Source organism: Passer domesticus, chromosome 23 (genome assembly GCF_036417665.1).
Source record: "Passer domesticus isolate bPasDom1 chromosome 23, bPasDom1.hap1, whole genome shotgun sequence".
Classification (NCBI taxonomy): domain Eukaryota; kingdom Metazoa; phylum Chordata; class Aves; order Passeriformes; family Passeridae; genus Passer; species Passer domesticus.
This window is the reverse complement of record NC_087496.1, coordinates 1,379,616-1,403,019: the sequence shown is the minus strand read 5'-3', so window position 1 is coordinate 1,403,019 and position 23,404 is coordinate 1,379,616. Positions and strand designations below refer to the sequence as shown.

The 23,404-nt window shown below is 49.7% G+C and overlaps 1 protein-coding gene across 2 annotated transcripts; it reads right to left on the bottom strand.

Annotated features, from left to right (window-relative positions):
- Nucleotides 1-3,119: 3,119 nt before the first annotated feature.
- KCNJ1 (potassium inwardly rectifying channel subfamily J member 1) lies at nt 3,120-22,085 on the bottom strand. 2 transcript variants are annotated; one of them, XM_064397900.1, is made up of 3 exons: nt 21,975-22,085; nt 20,087-20,157; nt 3,120-7,421 (listed from the first exon to the last, which is right to left on the bottom strand). In XM_064397900.1, exon 3 carries the CDS (start codon nt 7,400-7,402, stop codon nt 6,287-6,289), a length of 1,116 nt encoding a protein of 371 aa, XP_064253970.1. In that variant the 5' UTR covers nt 7,403-7,421; nt 20,087-20,157; nt 21,975-22,085; the 3' UTR covers nt 3,120-6,286. The 2 variants fall into 2 exon arrangements, 1 of the variants encoding a protein (XP_064253970.1); XR_010350360.1 differs by lacking the exon at nt 3,120-7,421 and adding an exon at nt 7,448-7,829.
- Between the last annotated feature and the right edge of the window lie 1,319 nt (nt 22,086-23,404).

Genomic DNA, 23,404 nt, shown 5'->3' with positions numbered 1-23,404 from the left:
TGGAGCAACGTGGGATAGTGCCCATGGCAGGGGGGTGGAATGGGATGAGCTTTAAGGTCCCTTCTAACCTAAACTGCTCTGTGATCCCATATAGATTTATGTATATTTCATAGAACAGTATATATATATATACATATTTGATATAATTGTGTGTGTGTATATATCCACATATTTGATATAATTGTGTGTGTACATGTACACCTGTTTGATATAATTGTGTGTGTATATGTACACATATCTGATATAAGAGTGTACTGTGGTGTTAGGGTAAAACAAATTAAGAAGGGGGTTCAGCTTGGGGCAAATGTTTCTGTGGAGGATTTAAAACTTCCCTTAATGCTCCATTTCTGGAGGCTCAAGGCTGACAGGGAGCTGAGCACTCCCCAATATCCTCACCCAGTACATTCCAAGCTCTGCAGACCCAGCATCCCAACCTTGCTGTGGGAATTTGGGGAGCAGCATCCTTCTCCATGAGGGATAGAGGGGAGCAGGGGGCCTGGCAGGGGGTGGAAGGAGATGAGCTCTGAGGTTCCTTCCAGCCCAAACCATCCTGGCATTCTGGGCTGGTTCCATACAGAGTTTGGGGAGCTCCGAGCACAACAGCACCAAGGGATGTGACCTGGGCTTCCAGAAGCATCCCAAGGCTCTGCAGGCCCTGCCATAGTGACAGTGACTCCTTGGGGGGGTTGGCTCCCTGCTGCACCAGGAGCTCTGCACCAGAACACGGGGGAGCTTCATCTGAGCAGGAGCCCTGGGCACTGCTGGAAACTAACACAGGGAAGATTCAGGGCTGTCCCGACCTGATCTGTGGTGGAATCGTCGACTCAGTGAGATTGGAAAAGCCCTCTGAGGCCATGGAATCCAAGCGTTAGCCCAGCACCACCGTGCTGTTGGGTTTTAACAGCAGGGGAAACTGAGGCACAAAGCAGGGAGCAGTGTCTGGTCTGGCGTTCCAGAGCAGAATTCCCTATGGAATATGGGTCTCTCCAGACCCAGCCTCGCCGTTCCTGATCCCCCCTCTCTGCTTTGGGTGCAGCAGCAGCCGATGTTTGCAGCCCCCAGCTCTCCACTCACTCAGCAGCTCCGAATTCACCGCCGAGAATTCCCAGCCCTTCCGTGAAGGGGCTAAACACATCCTGCTGGCACGGCCCGTGCCAAAACCGAGCCACTAAACGCACTGAACTTTGTGTAATAAAACACGGAACGGTCCCAATAAATTCTTGCTTTGCTTTTCAAGGTTGCCGCTGTCGCCCTGCGGAGTTCGGGGCTGCGGAGCGGCCGATCCGCAGGTGAGCGGTGCCATCCTGTGGCGGCGGCAAGAAAACACCGCGGGGATGGCTGCAGCCCCCATGGTCCCCAGCGTCCCCGATGGTCCCCAGCGACCCTGTGCTTCCCAGGATCCCCGATGCTCCCCAGCGTCCCAGATGGTCCCCAGAATCCCTGTGCTCCCCAACATCCCTGATGATCCCCAGCATCCCTGACAGACCCCAGAACCCTTTGCTCCCAACATCCCCGTGCTCCCCAACATCCCTGTTGATCCCCAGCATCCCTGATGCTCCCCAGAATCCCTGTGCTCCCAACATCCCTGACAGTCCCCATCATCCCCATGCTCCCAGCAGCCCCGTGTTCCCCAGCATCCCTGACAGTCCCCAGCATCCCCAATGCTCCCCAGCATCCCCAATGCTCCCCAGAATCCCCATGCTCCCCTGTAGCCCTGTGCTCTCCTGATAGTCCCCAGAATCCCGACCTGTCTCTGTGCTGGGCTGTCACAAGGGATTAATGGTGGTGGTTTTGCACAGCTGGTTGGGATGTGGTTGCCCAGGAGAGCGAGGGCTTAATGCTTTCTTTGCTTAAATTTGGCCAGCTGTGTAAAAAAAGGAGACACCAAGTGGGTCTGTCCCATCTCCAGCCTCCCCTCACTCATCCACCTCCCCTGAGCAGGCAGAATTGATGTGCAGCAGTGAGTTTGTTCAAGTGAAAATGTCCCCAGGCAGATGCTTCCACCACAGGAATGCCAGCTTGGCCTCAGGAATTATCTTTGTGTGTATTCGAGCAGCCATGGAGAGAGCTTCAGCCTTCCTCACTCCTGTTCCAGTGATGCTGCCACAGGGCTAAATGTGATTTAGGGACATTGCTGGTGGTGTCAGAGGTTCCCCAAGCTGCAGCAGGAGAATTCACCAGAGGATTTAGGAACTTGCTTATTTTCCCTCTTTGCTTCCCTCTCCTCACATTCCTGGCCTGGTGCTGTTTTCTCCCTGCTCCTGTGGGGAGCAGGAGCTGGGCCAGCACCACGACCATGGATCAAGGCAGTGGTGATTTTAGGGGGAAGAAAGGGGGCGGAAATCCTGGCTGGTCCCAGCAGAATTCCCAAGGGTTTGTCTGGGGAGAAGGAAGGGGATGGAGCACCCCAGCTGCCACCACTTGTGTCTTTGCCCCCTGCTGCCTGGTTTGTGGTGAGCAGCAGGGTTTCCAGGGAATTGTGTCCAGGCAGGAGCTCTCCAGGCATTCGCTGGCAGCCTGTGAGCAGTGGTCTGCCACAATCCAGCAGTGCAAGTCAGTGGGAGCATCTGAACAGTGTGCCAGGGGCTTTTGTTATTATTATTGTTGTTATTATTATTTAGGGGTGTCTTTTCACCAGCTCCTCCCAGAGCATGTGTGCAGACACACAGCAAACCAGCACATGTCAGTTTACCAAAAGCAGTCATTTTAATTCATGGCCCTTTCTCCAGCAGTCAGCAGGATGCCTTATTCATTTGCCAGCAGGAGGGTAAATCTATTTCAAAATGATTGAAATATTATGCACAGCTTGAATGAGTGTTTAAAATAAATACAGTAGAAGAAACATGTTGTTTGTGAAATGAGAAGATAAATTAAGTTAGTGCAGACACATTATTCCCAAGCCTGGCTGCTTGGCTCTCCCAGTGAAATCCTTTAGGCCCTAATGCAGCAGGAATGGTCTGGTTTGCTGCCTGAAGGGCAGGCCTTTCTCCTGAGACCTTTGCAGGGCATGGACCTGGCTCCGTGGGGTGTCCCAGTCCGTGGGGAAGCCCAAAGGCAGGAGGGCACCCCGAGGGAGCAGGGACCTGAGCAGGGCTGGAGGAGTGAAGCCCTGCCAGGGGGAAGAACCCGGCCTTTGTCTTCCAGTATCGGCTCTGTGGTTCCCTCCAGCCACTTCTGCTCAGCAAGATTAAATTTATTTTCATCCTCTTAACTGAACTTTCTTTTAATGGCAGCAGGGGTGACAGCCCCCAAAATAGCTTTCCTCTGGAGCGTGTCCCGAGTGGCCTGTCCCCGATAACCTCCTTCCTGGCCGGGCCTTTATCTGCAGGGTGACAAACTGCTCTCCCTGGACAGCCAGAGGAAATTCCTCTCGTTGTTGTGCTGCTGCTGGGCTCTGCCTCAGCTCTATCTCCTGCGGGGCTGCCAGGGCTTCCTGGGGTGGCATCCAGCAGGAGGCTCACTCTGGGATTCCCAGTCAGCTCCCAGCAAGATCCTGCTCTAAGGGAGCCTGACAGCTCAGCCGTGGCCCTGTCAGCTTGGGATCCATCCCCTCGAATTTCCTCTGCTCCTGGATCCCTTCCAGTAACAGCAAAATACACAAAAGAGCACAGTCACCCTTCCCCTGGTGCAGCTCCCTTGTGCTGCAGGTCCCGAGGCAGGCATGACTGTCAGGAGGGAGCACAGGCAGCCACCCCCTCAGGGGGATCAGGTGTCTTCTCTCTGAGCTGTGGGAGCACTTCATGCTTCTAGAAATGGGGCAACACCTCCCCATGCTCACCCTGCAGAGACAGGGCAAAAGGTTCCATCGCTGGGTCAGAAGAACATTGAGGTTTAGGATTTTGAGGAGCCTTTCCAAGGGCATACCTGGAAGTGCATTGTTTAAGGACCCTCTAAGTTTTGGAGGGTGTGCACCACCTCTTGGACAGGCACTGCAGAGCATTTGATTTCTTTTTCCCACTAGCACTAACATCCCAAAACAGTACTTAAAGTAGGACTCTTCCCTGACTCCTCATTGCACAGCTGGGTTCGACCTTTCGAATGGATTTCCCTTGGATTTGCTATTTTTGTCCTGTGGGAACACTTTTTCTGCTTCTATTAAAGGCATCTTGATGCATCTCCTTTCCCAGGGGTAGGAGGTGTAGCTTGTGAGCCTTGAGCACTGACAGTGCCACTTTCTGGAGACACTACACCCAGGGCACTGTACAGGAAACCTTGGGAGGAAATGCAGCAGCAGCTCTGGAAGAATGGAGCAGCCTTTTGGTTCAGACCACTCTGGAACTCTGGACACATTATTTCACTTCCCTCCTCCCTCTGAGATTTCTGTGTACAGCCACTGATTTCTTTTGGGGGTTCAAAACTGCCCTTCCTAGCTGATTATATGAAGGGCACTAACGTGCTGTGGTGATTGGGACTGCAAAGTAGTTTTTACACTGTTGGTTTGCAAAGTTGCAATCCAGCACAATGAAAATCTCAGGCAGTATCTGTGAGTTACCTCAAAGGTCTCACTCCTGCTTTTCTATTCACAGTTCTGGTGCAGCCACTTTTCGTGGCTCTGATGTGTGATGAGAGCAGAACTTTGTGTGCTGACCTTTCCATCCAGAGTGGAGAAGGGTGTGACAGTGGTGCACTGAGGAAAGATTGACACAGCTGAGAATTGGCTTTTAAAGTGCTTTAGTGACATAACTGTTCATACCATTGCTCTCTGTACAATGTCAGTGTTTTTGTCCAGTGTTACTGATGGCAATCAGAGATACAGAGAAAAGTGATTTGTTCTGACCCAAGAGAGGAGCTCACACTGCTCTGGGACTAGGATCTGAACACTCCTGGCTCCCAGAGTTTGATTTCCATGCTCACACTGGGCTCATCTCCAGCACAACTTTCTCTTGTCATCATCTGACCTGCTGAATTCTCCCCTTCTTTAAAACCACTTAGTCCACCAGCTTTTAACACTATTTCCATTTCACCACAGCATTGAAAATTGATGAGTTGAGTTACATCACCAGGAAGAGCTCCCAAAAACTCTTTGGTCTGCCACTAGGACTCTCAGTAACAGAATGAATTGGGGAGAAAAAAACTTGACTGTGAGGAAGTAGAAATTCACTAAAAAGGTATTGAAGCTTCTTATTGCATTTATGTCAAAAATCACCCCCAGAAAATCCTTAGCACTACTCAGCTCCCACTGAGCAGGAGTTGTTTCCTGTAGGGATGCACATTTGGCTATGGGGAGATGAACAGTTTGGAGCCAAATCTGAAGCTAAATGTTTGTAGGAGGCTCCTGGGCTCTGTTTTTGTTTGAACAAGACCTTTGTGCTTCAAAGGAGAAGATAATCTGTTTGTATTGGGGATTTTTTTGGAAGTATACAACTAGATCTGGGAACTTCCTCTCTTCTCCAGTGGAGTGCTTTCTGCCAGGTGTGAAGGAATGAATGTGTTCTCCATCTCCCCACCTTTCTGGAGAGTTGTCTTCAAACAACTATTCCCTATTCCCCATCCAGGCAGCTGCTGGGGCAGTGAAGAGCAGCTGAAGGCTGGGATAGATGGGAATAAGCTGCAAAATTCCTTTTGTCCCAGAGCGGGTCTCTGCTTCTCCTTGGTTTTTCAGTTGTCATTTGCATTTGGCTCTTTTTCCCTGAAAGGAGTCAAAGGCTTTCAGAGGGGAGAAGTCACATTTTGGAGTTGGAGATGCAGCAGCTTGGCCCAAGCTCTGTCTTCTCTGTTTCCTAGGCTTGTCCCATCCCATACTGCTCTGTCCTGCAGCTGTACCAGCCCCAAAGAAAGAGAGACAGAATTGTTTCAGAACATTCAAAGGTGCTCAAGTTCCAGAGCCAGAGTCTCTGTTTTCATAGACGGCTTTGACAACCAGAAATTTTTTTTAGGTTTTGGCTCCTAAGCCCTTTAGGTTTCTTTAGCTTTGCCTTCTATCTTGACTTTTCACGTTCTCCTTCCAGCAGCTGTGTATATTTAATGTCCTAAAATTTCTTTCCATCTTTTCAGGCTTTTTAACACCTTTGCGTGCCCCTGAAAACTTCAGTGAGTTGGACATTCCAACATAGCAGCTTTATTAAATGTCCCACGGATATAAAAATATAAATTCTATTAAATATATATAATGTAGTTAAATAGTGATAACTGGTATGCTGTTCCTCTTTGATTGGAGGCTTTTGAGAAAACAAATGCTGGGTTAGAGCAAACCCAAACCTGTCTTTCTGTTTTGTTTTACTGATTATTTGTTAATCCTCTCAAGACTGAAGTCTCTCTAAAAACTCAGCCGCACGAGTAGCTGGCACTACATTTTTGTGTCACTGGTTTCATTGACTTCAGACAAGACAAAGCCAGGATTGTCATAACCTTTCTTCTCTTTGGCTTTGGCTTCCTTCTCATTGTAGAGACAGAAGGCACAGTGTGGAGTCTCCACGGCCACTGTCTTGCTGAAGTTCTGGAAGTCAACTCTGTATTTCCCTTCTTTGGTCTTGGACACGATGGGAGCGAAGCGGTACCCCCAGAGCACCTCCTCGGGGATGTAGGACGTCCTCACCTGGCAGGTGGCACTGGTGGCCTCCACGGTGCCATCCAAAAACACCACCAGCTCAAAGTCCTGCTGCAGGAGGGTTTCTGCAGCCATGTGGAAGAAGGGGCTGTTCTTGTCTATGATGTGGTAAATGGTGAGGGGCGAGATGAAGAAGAGATTCTCGTTGCCAGCATCCACTACAAATTCGATGTTGACCTGGTCCAGGATGATGGTCTCCCCCTCGGGGGTGATGGTGGTCTTCAGCAGCTTCCCGTAGATGTGGCTCCCGATCAGCAGGCTCTTGCGGAGGTTGGCCACGCGGATCAGGAGGCAGAGCTTCCCCCCACGCTTGCTGATGACAGCGTTCTTGCTGAACGTGATGGTCTTGGCCCGGTTTTTGGACCTGGAGATCTTGGCCAGGATGGCCCCACACATGAAGGAGTTGATGATGACACCCAGGATGGACTGGAAGATGAGCAGGAAGATGGCAGTGGCACACTGCTCTGTGACACACCTGAAGCCATACCCGATGGTCACCTGGGTCTCCAGGGAGAAGAGGAAGGCTGAGGTGAGGCCGTTGATGTTCTCCACGCAGGGGGTGTGGTTGATGGAGGGGTTGAACTCGGGCAGGTCTTTGTGGATGTAGGCCACGACGTACCAGAGCAGCCCAAACAGGAACCAGCTGCCCAGGAAGGCCGAGATGAAGATGGTCATCTTGTACCTCCACCTGAGGTCCAGGATGGTTGTCCATATGTCGATGAGGAAGACAAACCTGGACTGTTCCACGTTGCCAAATTCGATGTTGCACCTCCCATCCTTGGAGACGAGCCTGGCCCGGCGCCGGCTGCGCTCCCGGAGGTGGCTGGTGAAGCGCTCCCGGAGGTAGCTGAACATCCCCGCTGCTGACAGGGCTCTGCAGGGCGAGAAACAACAACCAGGGCAGCTTAACCTCTACCTGCAGGCCAGGGGAAACTCTGACCCAGGCTCAAGATGCTGGATTAGGACAAAGCTATATAATTTGAATATTTTCCCGCAGTTGGTGGGGAAGAGTTCCAGTAAGCTGGTGAGGAAACTCAAGAGTTCCTTGCCTAAGGAGCATTCCAGCAAAAACCAATCATTTAGGCTTGCTCAATAAACTCCGAGTCAGTCAAGTGTTAATATTGTCCTGTGCTCAGTTGTGTAAGTGAAGCCTGGAGCAGCAGTAACTCCGTGGGCATGTGTGGGAAAAGAAAACTGTTGGGTTTGGAGACCTTTCTGCCTTTTAGGAGATGAATCCTGGTCTGTTGATGCAGTTTTGTGTGTATCTTGACATTAGGAGATCCTGGATGAAATGTGGATAGGAAATTTAGGGACAAAGGGGAGCAGATGCAGAAAGCATAATTAAGCCAGACACACAGTTATTTTTAGCATGGTTAGAGATGGGTTTGGAGGTGTGAAATTCAGACCCTGGAATCACACAAGCATCTCAAATAGGATTATTAAGTGAGAACAAAAGAAAATATGAAACTCCAGCAGGAGAATTTGGGTGTTTACTCACCACAAATGTGATGCTAAGACTAAGAATGGATTTCTGAACCTGATCCTTTAAAGGAGAGTGTATTTCTCTGTCCCTCTTATTTTGTCCCATATGGCCAACCATGTTAACAAGAGGAAATAAGAATCATTGATGGAGAAAATGCTACAGATGTGTTCAGACTGGAATTTGGATTACCCTACATCTGAAACATTCCAGTCTTGGAGTTCCTCAGACACACAGGTGTGGGGAGAAGCTGATGCACTGCAGAGTCAGACACTGCCTGGGATGTTCCTGGGCCATCCTCGGGCCTGATTTTGACCCAAAACTTAGGAGTGTTCTTAGAAATAATTGATTTCTGAGTTTATCACCCTTGAAGCATAAAATGTGTTTGTTTGCCAGAGAGGATGTTGGATTAGTGCACAGTGAGCCTGCCCTGGACCCATGTGTGCCTTTTTATTTAGCTTTTGTTGAACAAAATCCTTCTTGAGTGCCTGAATGAGCTGTGCGCTGTGATCATGGGTCCTGCGGCAAAATGCTGCAGCTTCCAAACAAAGAAAGAACTTGAGAGGAAAATATTCCCAGTGCTGACTCACACAGGGTTGTTCTGAGCCTGCTGGGTCTCTGAGGAGGAGAATCCCCAGCCACACACAGTGAGGGTTTGGGGTTCCTCAGCTGCCAGGGGATGCTTCCTTTGGGAAAAAAACCTGTGAGCGCACCTGGAATGAGGAGATGTTGAGGGCTTTGTGTTTCTGTTGTTACTTTACCTTCAAAATAGTAAGGGACAGTAAAACAAGCCATAGGGATGACTTTTTTAGAGCAAGCTAAAGATGCTACACCTTATCTCAAACCCTGCCTCCTATCACCAGCCCACCCAGGCTTCCTTTGGTCAGCACAAAATGCTTGGGCTCAAATTGGTGGCAAGTGGACTGTCCAAGTTTTGCTTGATTTCATGTGCTTAAGTATTTGTGACAAGAGCTGTTTACCTCTCCTAAACTCTAATTTCATATATCCAAAATGAGGACAATCCCAAGTGAGCTGTTAGACACTGGTGGGAGTTCCTTGTGAAATTTGTCTCATTTAAACTCTGGGGAAGTGTGTGTGCCAGTTGTACAGCTGACACAGGGAGCACAGAGTGCCCCCTCGGAGGGTCCCCTTGCCACCACAACAGCTTTAGGAAGTCAATGATTGCTGTTTGGCAAGGTCCTGTAAAATTAATTTAGAGAAGCTGCCTGATGCCTCAGCTGGCTAGAGCAGAAATCCTCCCATCGGACCCAGTTACAGGCACCAGAAAACACCTTCACAGGTGTCAATCAGTAGCAAGGAGAAAATATTAAATTATCAAGGACAGAGTCTAAGTACAAATTAATTGCATTTTGTAAAGCCAGAAGTAATTCTATTATTTAATGTCCTTGTTAGTATCAGCAGGCCTAAGAATAAACTCATTTCTTTGTCTCTTACAGCTGCCTTCTTTCTGCACTTGTACTGAATCACCTTCCTCCCCTGCTCAATAAAAGAAAAAAATGAAGGTCACTTTGTACTGTACCTTTTCACCCTTTTGCTGTTGAATTTATTGGTTGCATATGGAGCTGACAGAGGTTAAACTTTAAGCCTGTATTCAAGGCAAGGGGAATGAGGTCACACTTTCCTGAGCAATTCTCAAGTTTTATTTTCCTGATGCATTTTTAATATGTCCATGTTAATGCATAGTTTGAGCAGAAATAAAATATTCCTGTGCAACAGATTATTGCAAGAAATTTTCCAGTGTTTACACTTATTGTGCAAAAGGACCCAACTTCAGCTGCTCCTTGTTTTCATTTTGTCCTTTTCTGCAGGAATGTGAACATTGACTTTACCAGAATGGCAGGGTGAAATTTTGGGATGCCTCACCTTGTACATCGTGAGCTGCACGTGGACTCCTTAGGCACAGAGGGGCTCCTGACCACAGGGAATAGGTGTGAAGGGGAGAAATCTGCAGGAATTCTGGTTTCTAATCTGCCCATGTCCTCACAGCAGAATCATGACAAATTACTGTCACAGTTCTGATCCAGCCTCACTGGAAACCTCCTGGAATGTGGGTGAGGATCTGGACATGCAGCTGAACAGATAACAACCACAGAAGAGCTGAGAACAAGATGCTCACCCTGGATCCTTGAATGCAGGTCCCAGCTCCACCATTCTTCTCCTGCCTCTTTAAATTATCCATGGCCCCTTCTGAGGCTCCTTTACAAGCCCTGCTTAAGCTACCCTGGAGCAGATCAAAGAGGCAGAAGAATTACACCTCTCTTCAGGCAGGTTGACAAAGGAATTCTCCTTTCAACAAATCCTTTGCCCCCACACACAGCTGAAATGTGTTGATTTGCTTCAGCAGGAGAAAAATTCCCTCCTGGATAAGCATGCTGTGAGCATATCACTGACTGTCTGGAGAAGATTATATAAAGTTATATAATACAGCAATTAAAAGCCTTTTAATTCAAATCAGCAAAGGTGCCTGACTACATCCTAGCTAATGTTTACCAGGTATGTTTCCTGTTGGGCCCAAATAAACAGGGCACTGCTGTGTGTGTGGAGTGTGGAATTCTGCGTTGTGGGACCTGGGGAATGCTGCTGTCCCCAGGCATGGAGCGTTTACAGAGGGTGCACTGCTCCAGTTCCTGCACAGGGGACATTCACCAATAAAAACCCCATGAATAAACACGACCTGTCAAGGTTAGCTGTGAAAACAAGGAGGTCCCACTTCCCTGGCCCAGTCTCACATTTCCCAGGGATCACCAGAGGAAGGAAAAACTTCCATGTTTCCATTCTCATCTTTCCCAGCACTCCAGCAGTGCCTCCACCCAAATATCTGAGAGCTGTTACCTGTATTCCTGCCTGCCCTCTGCAGCCTGCAGGTGGGTGACAGCAATCCTTGCAGGTCCTGAGCAGCTGGAGCTCCTCTGCTGCCTCAGGAATGTTACTGAGTGCTTCTCTTTGCTCTTACTTCCTTTCAACTGGACTGTTTTGAAAAGTATGGATGTGGGGGATAACGACATTGGGTAAGTTTTAGTCCAGGGAATTGGCTTTAATCCCAGCCACGTGCAGCCCTTGAGGAGATCAGAGTGGGGAGGAAGGAAAAAGTGTTGAATGTTTGATGGGGGCCTGATAAGAGCAAGGTTCCATCTCCTGCTCTGTCCCTGCAGGTTGGTGTCTGAGGCTCCAGACTCCTTCCCTCCCTGGCAGCAGAGGGCGAGGGAGCCCAGCTGGCACCAGGGGATCATTAGGGGGAGACAGAGCAGCTCGGAGCCCGCAGCCTGCCTGGAAACACATCTTTGTTAGGGATTCAGAGGAAGTTCTAAGCAGCTTAGGTAGAAGAAAGGGGATACAGAGTTAAAGGATTATTTTTTTTCAGTCCTGTTCAGTTCTTTGCAAAATTCAGATCTTCTTTCAGTCCTTTCTGTGTTTTTCTTTTTGTTGAACTTTCTCTGAACAAAGTACGTGAAATATCCAATTCCTAATACCTTATCAAATCCGTTTTTATTAGAATAGCATACTCTAACACTTACTCTCATGGTGTATTATCTTCTGGCTGCTTCACTGCTGAGCCCTTTGGGGAGCAGAGCTCCTCTGCCCTTTGCCAGCTGCCCTGGGCAGAGCAGGAATGGGTCTGGATGGGACAGAGGGCAGGAATGGCCTGTGGAATGGGATGGGATGGGATGGGATGGGATGGGATGGGATGGGATGGGATGGGATGGGATGGGATGGGATGGGATGGGATGGGATGGGATTGGGATGGGATTGGGAGTAGGAATGGGCCTGTAGGAAGGGGATAGCAATTTCACCATTCTGTCTTGTTGCTTATATCAAAATCAGAATCAAGGACTGTCAAAGAGAGCTGAATCAATTGAGAGTGAAAGAAAATCTAAGGTCCCTGCAGCAGCCAGTTGGCCTTGGGGTCTGTCTGTAGAGAACCTGATTTGAACCATCCTCTGAGCATCCTCCTGAGGGACACATCTGCCAAGGGACCAGACCTGCTGGCACTGGCACAGTTCCTTCTTGGCCCTGGCAATGCCACCATGGAATATTTATCCTTGGCAGCAGCTTGGAGCGCTGAGCACTGTGGCTGTGCCTCAGAGTGTCACCTGAATTGCCAGCTCCATGTGGGAAATGTGATCCTTCCATCCGGCTCAGAGCTAAGCTGGAGTCTTGTCACAGCTCCAGCCCAAGTGACTGTGTTTGCCTAAAGCCCAAGTGGAATTTCAAGTGGATACCCCAAAGGATCTATCCCCTGCCTTGCCCTCTCTCCTGCTAAACAGAATTACTGTGAGCTCTCCGAGCTGCCCTTTTCCATCAGGACAAGCAGAGGGACCTGCCTGCCTGAGGGCTGGGCATAGTCCATAATATCCCCTGGGAAAATGGAATATCCTTGGAAGAGGTGTGTCCCAGCCAGATTTCTGTGGAGGACACAGCTCTGTGTGAGCACCCAGCGAAGAAACCCCTGAAGTGCCAAACTGTCCCCCTTAGACGGGAGAAGGGAGAGGCCTCATCCTCCTGTCTCAGACCTGCACCAAGCAGGACTGGCCAGCCCAGGCCAGCAGGACCATAACCTGGATGTGTACTGTCCCCTCCCTTCCTCTCCTCATGTCCTGACTTTCAGGAGCAGCTCTGACATCTGTGGGATGCAGGGACCCCACAGGAGCTGTTGGTTGCTCAAGGGACTCAGTCACCTCAGAAGTGCTGCCCTGCCCTGCCCTGCCCTGCCCTGCCCTGCCCTGCCCTGCCCTGCCCTGCCCTGCCAGGGGCGTTCTGCCCCTCTGCCTTACATGAGATCTTCTCCTGGTGCTTCCTGCCTGTTTTGTAGGGCTTGGTGCTGATGTGCTGCTGCTGAGCAGCCCCAGCGTGACTTGGGTGCCCCTTGGAGCCACTTCCATCATATTTCTGTGATAACAAACAGTCACTAATTCCACCCAGGAATGCTGTGCCCTGTACACATGGTTTGAAAGGAGGGGCTGCAGTTCCTCCCCCCAGATCTGAGGGGAAGAAATAATTCCCTCATGGGAACACAGGCCAGTGAATAAATGAAAGAACAGGCACTGCAGCACTGGGGACTTAAGCAAATCTTGTTTTCTGAAAGCTTAGGAGCATTTGGGGTCCTCAAAGGTTAAAATATTTACCTCAGATGTATAAATAAAGGATTTACAGCAATAAAGACATTACTGTCATTGTTAGCAATTAATAATACTGTAATTAGTGCTGCACAGAAATTAATCCAGGGCTGCATTTGCTGGGGGAGAGTTAAAGGCTCCAGCAGACTGAGAGCAAAGGGCACATCCCATACACAAACCTGGGGAGGGGTTGGTGGAGGAGCAGGAGCAGCATTTCCTCCTGTCCTGGCCCTTGGAAGCACCTCTGGCTGCACAAAGCCATCTGCCAGCATTCAGCAAGAATCCCTTCACAGGCACCAGGGAAAACACCATGACTGGATATTTTTGCAGTGCCAGGTTGATTCCATGGCTGGCCTGAACCTCAGCTGCACCTTCTGCTGGGACAGGGAATCCCCAGGCACCAGCTCAGGTGCAGCCACGCTGGGATGTTGCCTCTGCTCCAGAGGACTGGGAGCTGAGCTCTCTTTCCAGCAGGATTTCTCAGCAGAACTCATTTCTATTTTCAGACAAATATGTTTCCACTGAAAATATTCAGGTTTTAGTAGGAAATTGCTGTCTAGGAGAAATAATTTCTCAAGCAAATTCTATCTTTGGGGATTTTTAATTTGGCAAAAAAATCTCCGCAAATAATTCTCATTGCAGTAGAGTTGTGTGTGACATGTTGTGGTTGCATGAGAAGAAAAAATAGGGATTTAACTTACCCCCAGTGCTGCACTAGATTTCTGTTCTACTTTAAGAACAATTGATTTTGATGGGCTGAGGAGCCTTGAACATAAAGCCCTTTTGCTTTTAGCTGAAAAGTTTAATGGAGAAAGGCAGGTTTTGTGTGGCTGCTGCTGCTCTGTGTTGCCAGACAAAGGCACTGCCCTGTGAATGTGTGAGAAGGGCAGATGGAAATGGGCTGTCACCTGGACATGTGGGATTGATCTGAATGCAGTGAACCCTCAGCAGCGAGGCTGGAAGGCAAATGCTGCATAATCACACCAAAAAGCCACAGGGAAAACGGGCAGAGTCATGTGAGCCAGTTCTGCACATTGCCCATGCTGGTGTTCTTTGCTGAGGCATTTAAGGGGTTGAATCATTAACTCCTGGGGTGTTTCTCCAGGCTGGCAATGTCAAGTGGCAGTCACCGGCTGGCAGCTGGTTCTGGGCTTGGGGACACAGCAGGGGACAGGCTTTGCCAAGGCAGAAGCACCTGTGAGCACGGACAGGTCTAACCCTGCTCTGCTGTCAGGTCCCTCAGCACCAGCACAGCCTGGCAGATGGAAGCTCTGCCCCTGTCCAGGCTTTCCTCCCAAAGTGCCGGTGGATTTAAGCTGATTCTGCTGTGGTTCCGCCCCAGACAGGCCCCAGCTCTGGGGTGGGGGCAGAGAACTCAGCACTGGTCACCTCAGTGGGTTGGGAAAAGGTTCTGCTCACTCAGGACACAGGAGGAGCATTGCAGCTCCTCTGTCTGGGCTCTGCACAAGGACAGAAACAAGACAGCAAACGTTGAGTGACAGAAAGTCTCCCCACAGTAGCTCGGAGAGCAGTCCCAGCTCTGGAGCAGACATGGGAAGGGGTGCTCAGAACACACCCATGACCTGGCTGGCCCTGCCACAGCCACACTGCATCCTTAGGGCAGCGTTTGGTGGGATGCTCCCTGTAGGGAGCCTGAGGAAGCTAAGGGAAAGGCAAAGAAACCCCTGTCCTGTGCAGGACTGCAGCAGGAAGGGCTGCTCTGTGGTTTTGGGATACAAAAAGCTGCTGGTAGCCCTGCTGTGAGTGCCACCCGGGGGTCATTGCTCTGCTGCCATCCCTGCTTACAGCACCAGGGAAAACCCCAGTCAGCCAGGGAATGTTTTCCCGGAATGTGCAGAGCACTGTCCTCACCTGAGGCTGTAATTTCAGCAGCCCAGCCTTTGGTGCTCGCCAAGGTGACTTTGGTTTTTAAACCCCCCCTGTGCTGTGCTGGCTGGGTGCCAGCAACCCAAGCAGAGCACAGAGCTCTGTCACACCAGTCTGGGTAAGCCAGACTCACACCCTGCTTTGCCAGGTTTCCATTGGGAATGGCAGCCCCTGAGCACTTTCCAGACAGCAGAACTGGAGAGCAAAGACTTGCAGATGTACAGCGGGATGGGATGGGATGGGATGGGATGGGATGGGATGGGATGGGATGGGATGGGATGGGATGGGATGGGATGGGATGGGATGGGATGGGTGGGAGCTGCACTGCCCAGCCCCCTGAGATGGTTCACGTGAGGATTCACTGGCCTGGAAACAGCAGTTGCTGAGCTGGGGCCCTGACTCTGTGTGCTCAGATGTTTCCAGCTCTCTCTAACTCCTGGTCCCTGTCTGCAAAGGAAATCAGAATCATTTCTCTACTTTACATGCAAGTGTGAGGCTATTTTAAGGCTGAGGCTGGGGTTTCACCAGGTGTTGTTTTACTGCCCAGCACCCTCTGCCCTGCCCTGTTAGAGTACTACAGTTCTTCAGTAGTAACTGCAGTGATCCCTGGGCAAGCTGTCAGGGATTCTGAGACCTTTCAGGAGAATTGCTGTGCTATAAATAGAATTTATTGCGATTTGTTTCCCACAGAAGGCAGCTCTTTCACATTTTATCTCTTTCTTCATGTAAACACAGAACAAAGTGAGGCAGGCTTTCTCTCAAGATCAAAGTGTGTGTGGAACTCTTCCCTTGAATCATTTACATCACTGCACTGTGTGTGAAGCATTTCCCAGCTCTGCCTGTCTCACCTGCCAGGGATTAAAGGCTGCACTGCAGCCAGAGTTCTGTGCTCATGACTTAGCACCTCATATCCCCTTCTTTAAATAACAGTACTTTCATAGTAAATCCCACAAATACATCGTTTACAGAGGGCTTTTCTACTCTTAGTTCTCCTGCTACTGTTCTGTCTGTTCCTGGCTCTGCTGTTGCTTGGATTTGGCTTTGTTTTGCAGTCAAGTTGTCCTTGTTTCCTGAATTTCTGTATGTAGGATCAGTCTCTCTCAGACAGGAGTAGTAACAGACCCTGTGCTTCATGGTCATGTGCTAGGTTCTCTGAATGTTTCTCACCTTTCACTCAGGAGTTTCCCAGCAGATGTGTTGAAAGGAACATCACTTCAGACTTGCTCTCCACTAATAGAAATTTTGGACTTGAGCTTTTAAACTCTCTTTTTACCTCAGAAGCACAAAGGCCCTCCCTGATATCTGCAGTTGGGGCACAGGGAATGGGAGAATCTGGGGGAAGATGCAACCTCTTAATTCTACCTGTACCTCAGAAAGCAAAGAAACCTCCAGTGACCCCACTGAATTGCTCAAAAGAGAAAGGATTTGTTGCATTCCAGAGCAAATGCACTTTTCCTTTGGATAATACAGGTTTCCTGCCCTGTGAATTCCTTTAAGTGTCTGCCTGTGTGATGAGCTGAGCTGACACTGAAGCACATCAGCCATACCTGTTGATTTTCCCTGCTCTGTTTGCTCCTGATCCTGCTCTCCTGGGCTGCTCAGGCTGGCCCCTGCAGGCTGATGCTCCACCTTGGACCAGTCCAGGCTGCACCTTCACAGACCAGACACCAGTGACTGGGAGGATTCCTGCCCACCACAAGTGCTCCAGACTGGCACTGATGGGTTTTGTCCTGCCCCTGGCTCCTGAGGCCCAATTCCCATCATTTTCAATAACATCCACTCCCATTCCAATCTCACCTCAGCAATTTCCATCCCTCAGCTCTCCCTGGCTGCCTCCCCAAGGTGTGGATAACAGCCCTAATTCCAGGGATGCTCAGCACAGCCTGCAGCCCCTGCTGTGGCGTTTAGGCTCAGCCCAAGACTTAGGCTGTGAGAAGCCTGGCTTCAGGACCTCCCAGCTGAACCCAGAGCTGGTAAAGGCATTTTGTGCTCTTTCGTACAGGGTCTGATGAAGCAGATTTTGTCCATCTGGATTAGAGTCTGCTTGTGCCCAGCAGATTGGTTAAAATGTTCCTGGGATTTATTACAGTTTAATGCCATGGAAGCTAAACAAATTTCAGGAACAATTTTGAGGCTCAGATCTCAGCAGGCAGCTATTTGCCTAATGTCCTACTTTTTTATACATCTCCTGCAGAAAGAAAATAGCTTTTAGTTACACAGGAACCTGATTATTGCCTGAAATACTGGCACTGAAAATTGCCCCTTTTCAGGCCATTTCCTGCTGTCAGGGGCATGCTCAGTGCCCTTGGAAGGTGCCGGGGAGCACGAGCTGCAGATCTAAAGGCAGGAACACTCTGCTTTGCCTGGGATATGCAATATTTCACCAGCAAGGCTTTTTCTATCCCCATCCTCCAGTTACTTTTGTGCTCCTAATTATTTCTATGAGTGTAATTGACTTGCAAGACATTCTTGGCTTGCAGAGTGCACAGAGTGAATTATTGACCCGTCACATGGGTCATTGATGTGAGGAGACGTCAGAACAAACTGGGTGCAAAGCAGCTACTCTGCATTCCTAATAGCAAATGTAAGCCATTAATAACTGTGCTGCCTGCTGCACTCAGAGCCTGCCCAATTTGGGTTTGACATGCATATGGCTGAGTTCATCCTCAGTGTAATTTGAAATTCATTGGGCACGGACTTCATCTCCTTCTGCCGCTAGAAAATCTCTCCTGTGCCGAGATGTGCTATGCTAATTCCAGCGTTTATGGCTGACTTGAGATGTTACATTTGAAAAATCAAATCCAATTAAATCAACTTATTACCAAGGTCAGAGACCAGCATTCAGTACATTCATTCCTTGCTATTTCACAGCAAGGAGTAAACTTAGGGAGCAGATTCTGTCTTAACCCAAAACCCAACTGATCTGTCCTAATCAAATGGCTTTTGGCTGCAGGACCTAGGAAGTGCAGTCAAGTGATAAAGCATTCCCCAGAGTCCAAACAGCTGAGCTGAATTCCCAACTTTCCACTTTTTTTTGTGTATTATGAGACAAATATTCTCCTCTTTGTGCCTGTTTCCCCATCTGCTGGTAAGATGGCAGAGGAAGGAGGGGGTTGGGTGGATAAATTCAGTGACTGCAAAGTTTTGAGTGTGGAGCTGTGGGCTGGTAACAGCATCAGCTTGCTGTACTCAGAGTTGGAATGGAGCACAGATTTTAGGAGAGTCTCAAGAGATGCCCCATTGCTATATTGGCAGGCACCTGTTTATTATCTGTGAAGGGAAAAGAGTTCTGCGAATATAGTATCTCAATATTCTCAGCAAGGAGTGAAACGGAGGGAATATACAATGGCTTTTGGAGGGGGACAAATATAAAGCTGATTTGCAGATCCTTTTGCAATTTAAAGTCTTAAGTTTGGATTTATTATGAGCCCCCACACTGTGCAAGGCTTTGTATTTAAATTACACCATCACCAAGTGCCCAGTGGCTCTTTCTGCCTCTTATTTTTCAGCACCTAATGCAGTTCCTTATGTTCCAGACAGAACCAGACAGAAAAGTGAGAGCAATGTTGACCTCTTGGACTCCCTTTACATATATCCCACTGTTTCATTTCCAGGGAAAAACAGCTTAACCTGTCCAGGCATCTCACGTCCTTCCCACTCATTTAGGAGCTTAAATCTCAATGGAATTTTCTGTGGTGGTGATTCATTCCACCAACCTGAGGGAACTGACTCAAGTGACTCTGGTGCCTCAGAATTCCTCTCAGTTCTCAGAAACTGGCATTTCAAAGTGAATTGCTTCAAACTTCCCTGGATCATCAGCTACACAAGCAGTTCTAGGTACCAAGATTCCTATTTTAAGTTTCTGCTTCTGTTAAGTACCTAAGTTGAACCTGGGACTAAATTACTTCCAAAACTGAAGCTCTGACCTCAGCCATTAATGAGCTTTAAAAAATCTTGTATCAGTTGTGCCACTTCATGTAGGATTCAATTATGCGGCAAACTTCAGGATGTTATTTGAGCTTTCCAAAGTCCTACTAAAGTGGTGTAAAGCCCATGAAGGATTTACTCTCACCTCACTTTACCCCTTCAAACGTTTGAAGAACCCAGGCAGCTCATTTAAGAGAGGCACCAGAGCTGCAGTTTAAATTTGAGAGCTGAAGAAGCTGCTCTTCAGGGCGTCTCCTCTCACCCAGGGTGACAAGATTAGACACAGCCCCCAAATTTAAACAAAAAAAGGGAAGTGAGACGGACTCCTCTCAATATTACCAAACCTCCACAGACAGCGTGGCCATTCAGGTCACAGCAGCTCTGCCCTGTGATGCTCATTTGTAGAACTGCCTGGTTTTCCCTTTGGGGTGGGCATTCCAAGGGTTTTGAGCAGTACCTGGCAGCTTGTTACCCGTTCTGGGTTCCTCTGCGCACAGCTCTGCCCACAGCACACAGTGGCTGGGAGAGTTTATTAAACCTGAGCTGAGTTAAAGTCCCTTGCCTCTCTCATGCAGAGGAAGCAGGTTCCCATGTCCCTGCCCTGCTTTTCTCCTCACCAAAACCAAGCTATTTCAAACCCCCACACTGGGCAAAGCAAGAGGGGAACAAACCCTTACCTGAGTGAGGCTCAGCAGGGAGGGTGAGCCCTCATCGGCCCCGTGCTGCTCCCAGCTCCTGCTCTGGGGACAGGACTCCTGATGGGGGGCAGCCAGAGCACTGGAACTGAGCTCTAAAGCTCCTTTTCTCTGTGGGCAGGCTGAGCTGCAGTCCAGGCAGGGCGAGTGGTGCTGGTGCAGCTTTGGGATTGCGTGCCCAGGGCACACACAGCAGGCACTCCTGGGGCTGGGAAGGGGAGGTTCCATTCCCCTGTCAAACTGCCCTCATTCCCGGTGTAATCCAAAGATTTAGGGATGTGCCTTGGTCACAGGGGGCTGAGGTGAGCTGCTGAACCCAGAACAGCCCTCTGGAGCTCTGAACTCCTCTCAGGAAGGGCCTCTCCCACCACCTCCCCTGCAAAAACCCCACAGTTCCCCAGGATGTGCTGCTCACCAGGGCTGGGGTGGGTCCACGGGACTTCTGCCAGAGAGGTGAATTCCCAGAGCTGCACTCTTACATTTCTCCTGTCAAGGACAAACAACAAATCTGGATGGAGCTGGAACCCAGCAAGAATCCCATGGCAAGAAAATGAAGCATGGGAGTCTCCCCCACCTCCCACCACCATCTCCTTCGCATCCAAACACAAATCCACGATTAAGCCTTAGTGCTCTTTGCCCTCATCCTTCCCCACTCCATACAACACTGCCACTAAGCAGGGCTGTGTTTCCAATTCTCCACACACTCTCCCCTCAGTGTCTTCTTGCCAGCCTAGGCTCTGTCTGAAGTAAGGACCTCCTGCAGGAGCTGTAGTAGATGCCAAGCAGTAAAAGGCACAAAGAACCACTGGACAACTGATTTGGGTACTCAGCGAGCCCATCCCTAGAGTTCCATGCCCTCTGCACCCAGCTCCAGCTCCTCACCCCCCTGCTCTGTGTGCCTTGTCCAGCTCCCCCAGACCCTGCCAGGCAGAGCCTGGAGCAACCCAGCAGCCCCAGCTGTGATCAGGTACCTGGAGCCAAAGGCTCTGTGCCTGTCTCAGGGACACTGCCCTGTGCATGGAGAGCACCTGGAACTGTGAGAAGCTCTCACACTGCACCTCTTTGGGCTTTTGGGACAGAGTTTAACTCAAGAGTGGCAGCTCTCAGATAAGCACCTATGGAAAAAGGCTGTGGTGGAGGAAATACAGGTAGAGTATGAATGGCCACTTGTTCCATCATGATCATTCAAACCATTACCTGGTTATTTTTGTAATTCTATAGGGGAGATTTTCCCCCTCTTGTGCACTGAAGTTGCATGATGCAGAAAATTGGTTTGTTTAAGCAAGAGCTCTTATGGTGTCTTTCATCAAATGTTCTCTGAGAACATTACTAATAATTCATTAAAGCAGCACTGTCAGCTGGAACACTTTTAATTACCATTTTCTGACAAATGAACCCTTAAGTGGTATGCCCTGATTTTTAAATTTATTACTAACATATATGCAGATTTTTCTCTTTCCCTGCTGATGTTTATAGGGGTTGAGAAAAGCAATTGACTGTGAGATTAAGTGAACCATGCACTACACATTGTCATGCCCAAAATGGAAGAGAATTTAAGGGTGGTTACTTTTTTTAACTTTAGAAGTTTAGAGAACCTTGTTCCTAGAGCTCTGAGCATCTCCTGCAGCTGAGCTGGGGGAACTTTTGCTCTGAGCAGTTGTTTCTGGGGAACTGAAACACGTCCCAGCTCAGGTAGGGCTGTGGAAGCCCTGAGCTGATGCTCATTAACTGTCCACTTGCACACACTTAATTAGCCTTTCAGTTACTCTGAAGTTACTGAAGTCACTCTGAAGCCCAGGTGGCTGCTGCTAACACAGGGCTAAACAGCAGTGCTGGGAGGTCCCACACAAATCTGACATGCTCTGAGCTTGTACCAGCTTATCCCACCCCAGTTTTTCCCAGAGCTGAGGCTGAAGGCCCCTCTAGCCCGACGTCACTGTCAGAGATGCACTCAGCATTCCCAGAGAGGAGCAATGCCTGAGCTGCCATCAGCTGCACTCGGGGGCTGAGGGGACTCCAGCAGATGCAGAGATTTTCTTTGGCAGTGTTCTCCTCAGTTGCTGCTTAGTGGGAGCAGAAATGAAGGCACAGAAGTGGCAAAGAGCTGCCCAAGGAGAGGTGAGCTAGTGACAAGGCAGACTAGAATCCACACATGCTATTCCAAAAAAAAAAAAAAAAAAAAAAAAAAAAAGGATTTTTTGGTTCCCTTGCTGTAGTCTTGACATGGCAAATTTGTGCAAGGAGACAGAAGAGACAGTCTCTAGGGAAGTATGATGGGAAAACAGTAGAACATAGCCCCTTACCTTGTGTCTCACCCAGTGCAGAAGGGAGATGGAGAGGAGCTGCCCGTGTCCTCCTGAGCAGGGAACTCCCACGGAATTGGGTCCAGCAGCTCCTGCATCAAAGGAAGAGAGCCCAAGGCCCTCCTTGGCTTTTATGTGTGGCTGTGGCGGGTCAGACTGGCTGCCAGCTCATCTGTATGCAATGGCTCATTAATGCTGGGCCTCATCTGCACGGGGCATGTGGAAGGCAGGGGAATGGGCTGCAGGATGGATGGGGAGGCAGTGAAGAGCTGGGCTGCCAGAGTTAAACAGTAATGCAGCGTTCCCTGGAGGAGCTGACGTTACTGCTGCTGCCCAGCGCCCGAGCCTCGTGTCCCAGGCCCCAGCACAGGCACAGCACGGGTGCCTTGGCCACCTGTGAGCTCCAGGCCTTGCCTTTGCATGGGGAGTTGGTCTGGGCAAGAACAAGGTGCCTCTTGATGACTCCATCTGCTGCAGAGCCCTCTGCAGCCTGATTTAATGGGGCTGTGCTCTGTGAGCTGGCTGTGCCCTTGCCCACACTGCTGGTCTAACTTCTCCCCCAGGTCTTAGCTGAACCTGAGTCCATCTGAGCCCTTTGCAGAGGGGAGGGGTTGCAGGAGTGACCCCACTGGGGCTGCAGGAGTGACCCCACTGAGGCTGCAGGAATAACCTCACTGAGGCTGCTGTCTGTCTCTCTGCATTTCTGTCACCTTGGAGCTTAAAGAAATGTCCATCTTTTGTAGTTCTCCATCCTCTGCACCCTGAGGGACCAAGTGACCAAGGCCTGGGATGATCCCCCCCACCTGCAGACACACAGACACGAGGTGTCTGATAAAGCCAGGTCTGCTTCCACTCGTGCTCAGGAGGCATCTCCTCTTCTCCCTCTCAGGCAGGTGTCCAGGCTGCACTGCTTTGTGGAGGTGCCCATCCCTCTTCATCAGCAGAGGATGGCTGAGGCAGGCTGTATCCCTGAGTTTTGGAGGCCCTGCTGTAAATAAATGAGTTCTTCCCTCAACAACCCCAGCCTGGAAGCTGCTCTTCCCTTGGGGATAGAGCAACAAGCGCCCAGTGCCTCTGGCCACAACCAGGGACAGCTGGAGATGGGATCCTCCGAGGCCTGAGGAACTTGGGAGCAGGATTTGGATGTTCAAAACAAGTTCTTTAACACCTGGGCAGAGGCAGGTGTGCTCAGAGTGACCCAGAGGAGCTCTGAGGCTCAGGGAGGCAGCGAGTGCCCCACAGCTGCAAGGACAAAAGCACAAGAACAAGGAATTAACTCTGCTATTAGACACCCCATGTTCTAATAGCTCTGTCATTAGTAACAAATTTGATCTCACTTAGGCAGCCCTTTTCATCTGCAGAGCATGTCAGTCCCTGTTACACCTCCTGGCAGGCAGCTGTGTCACACCAACACCTTTGGGCTTTACAGC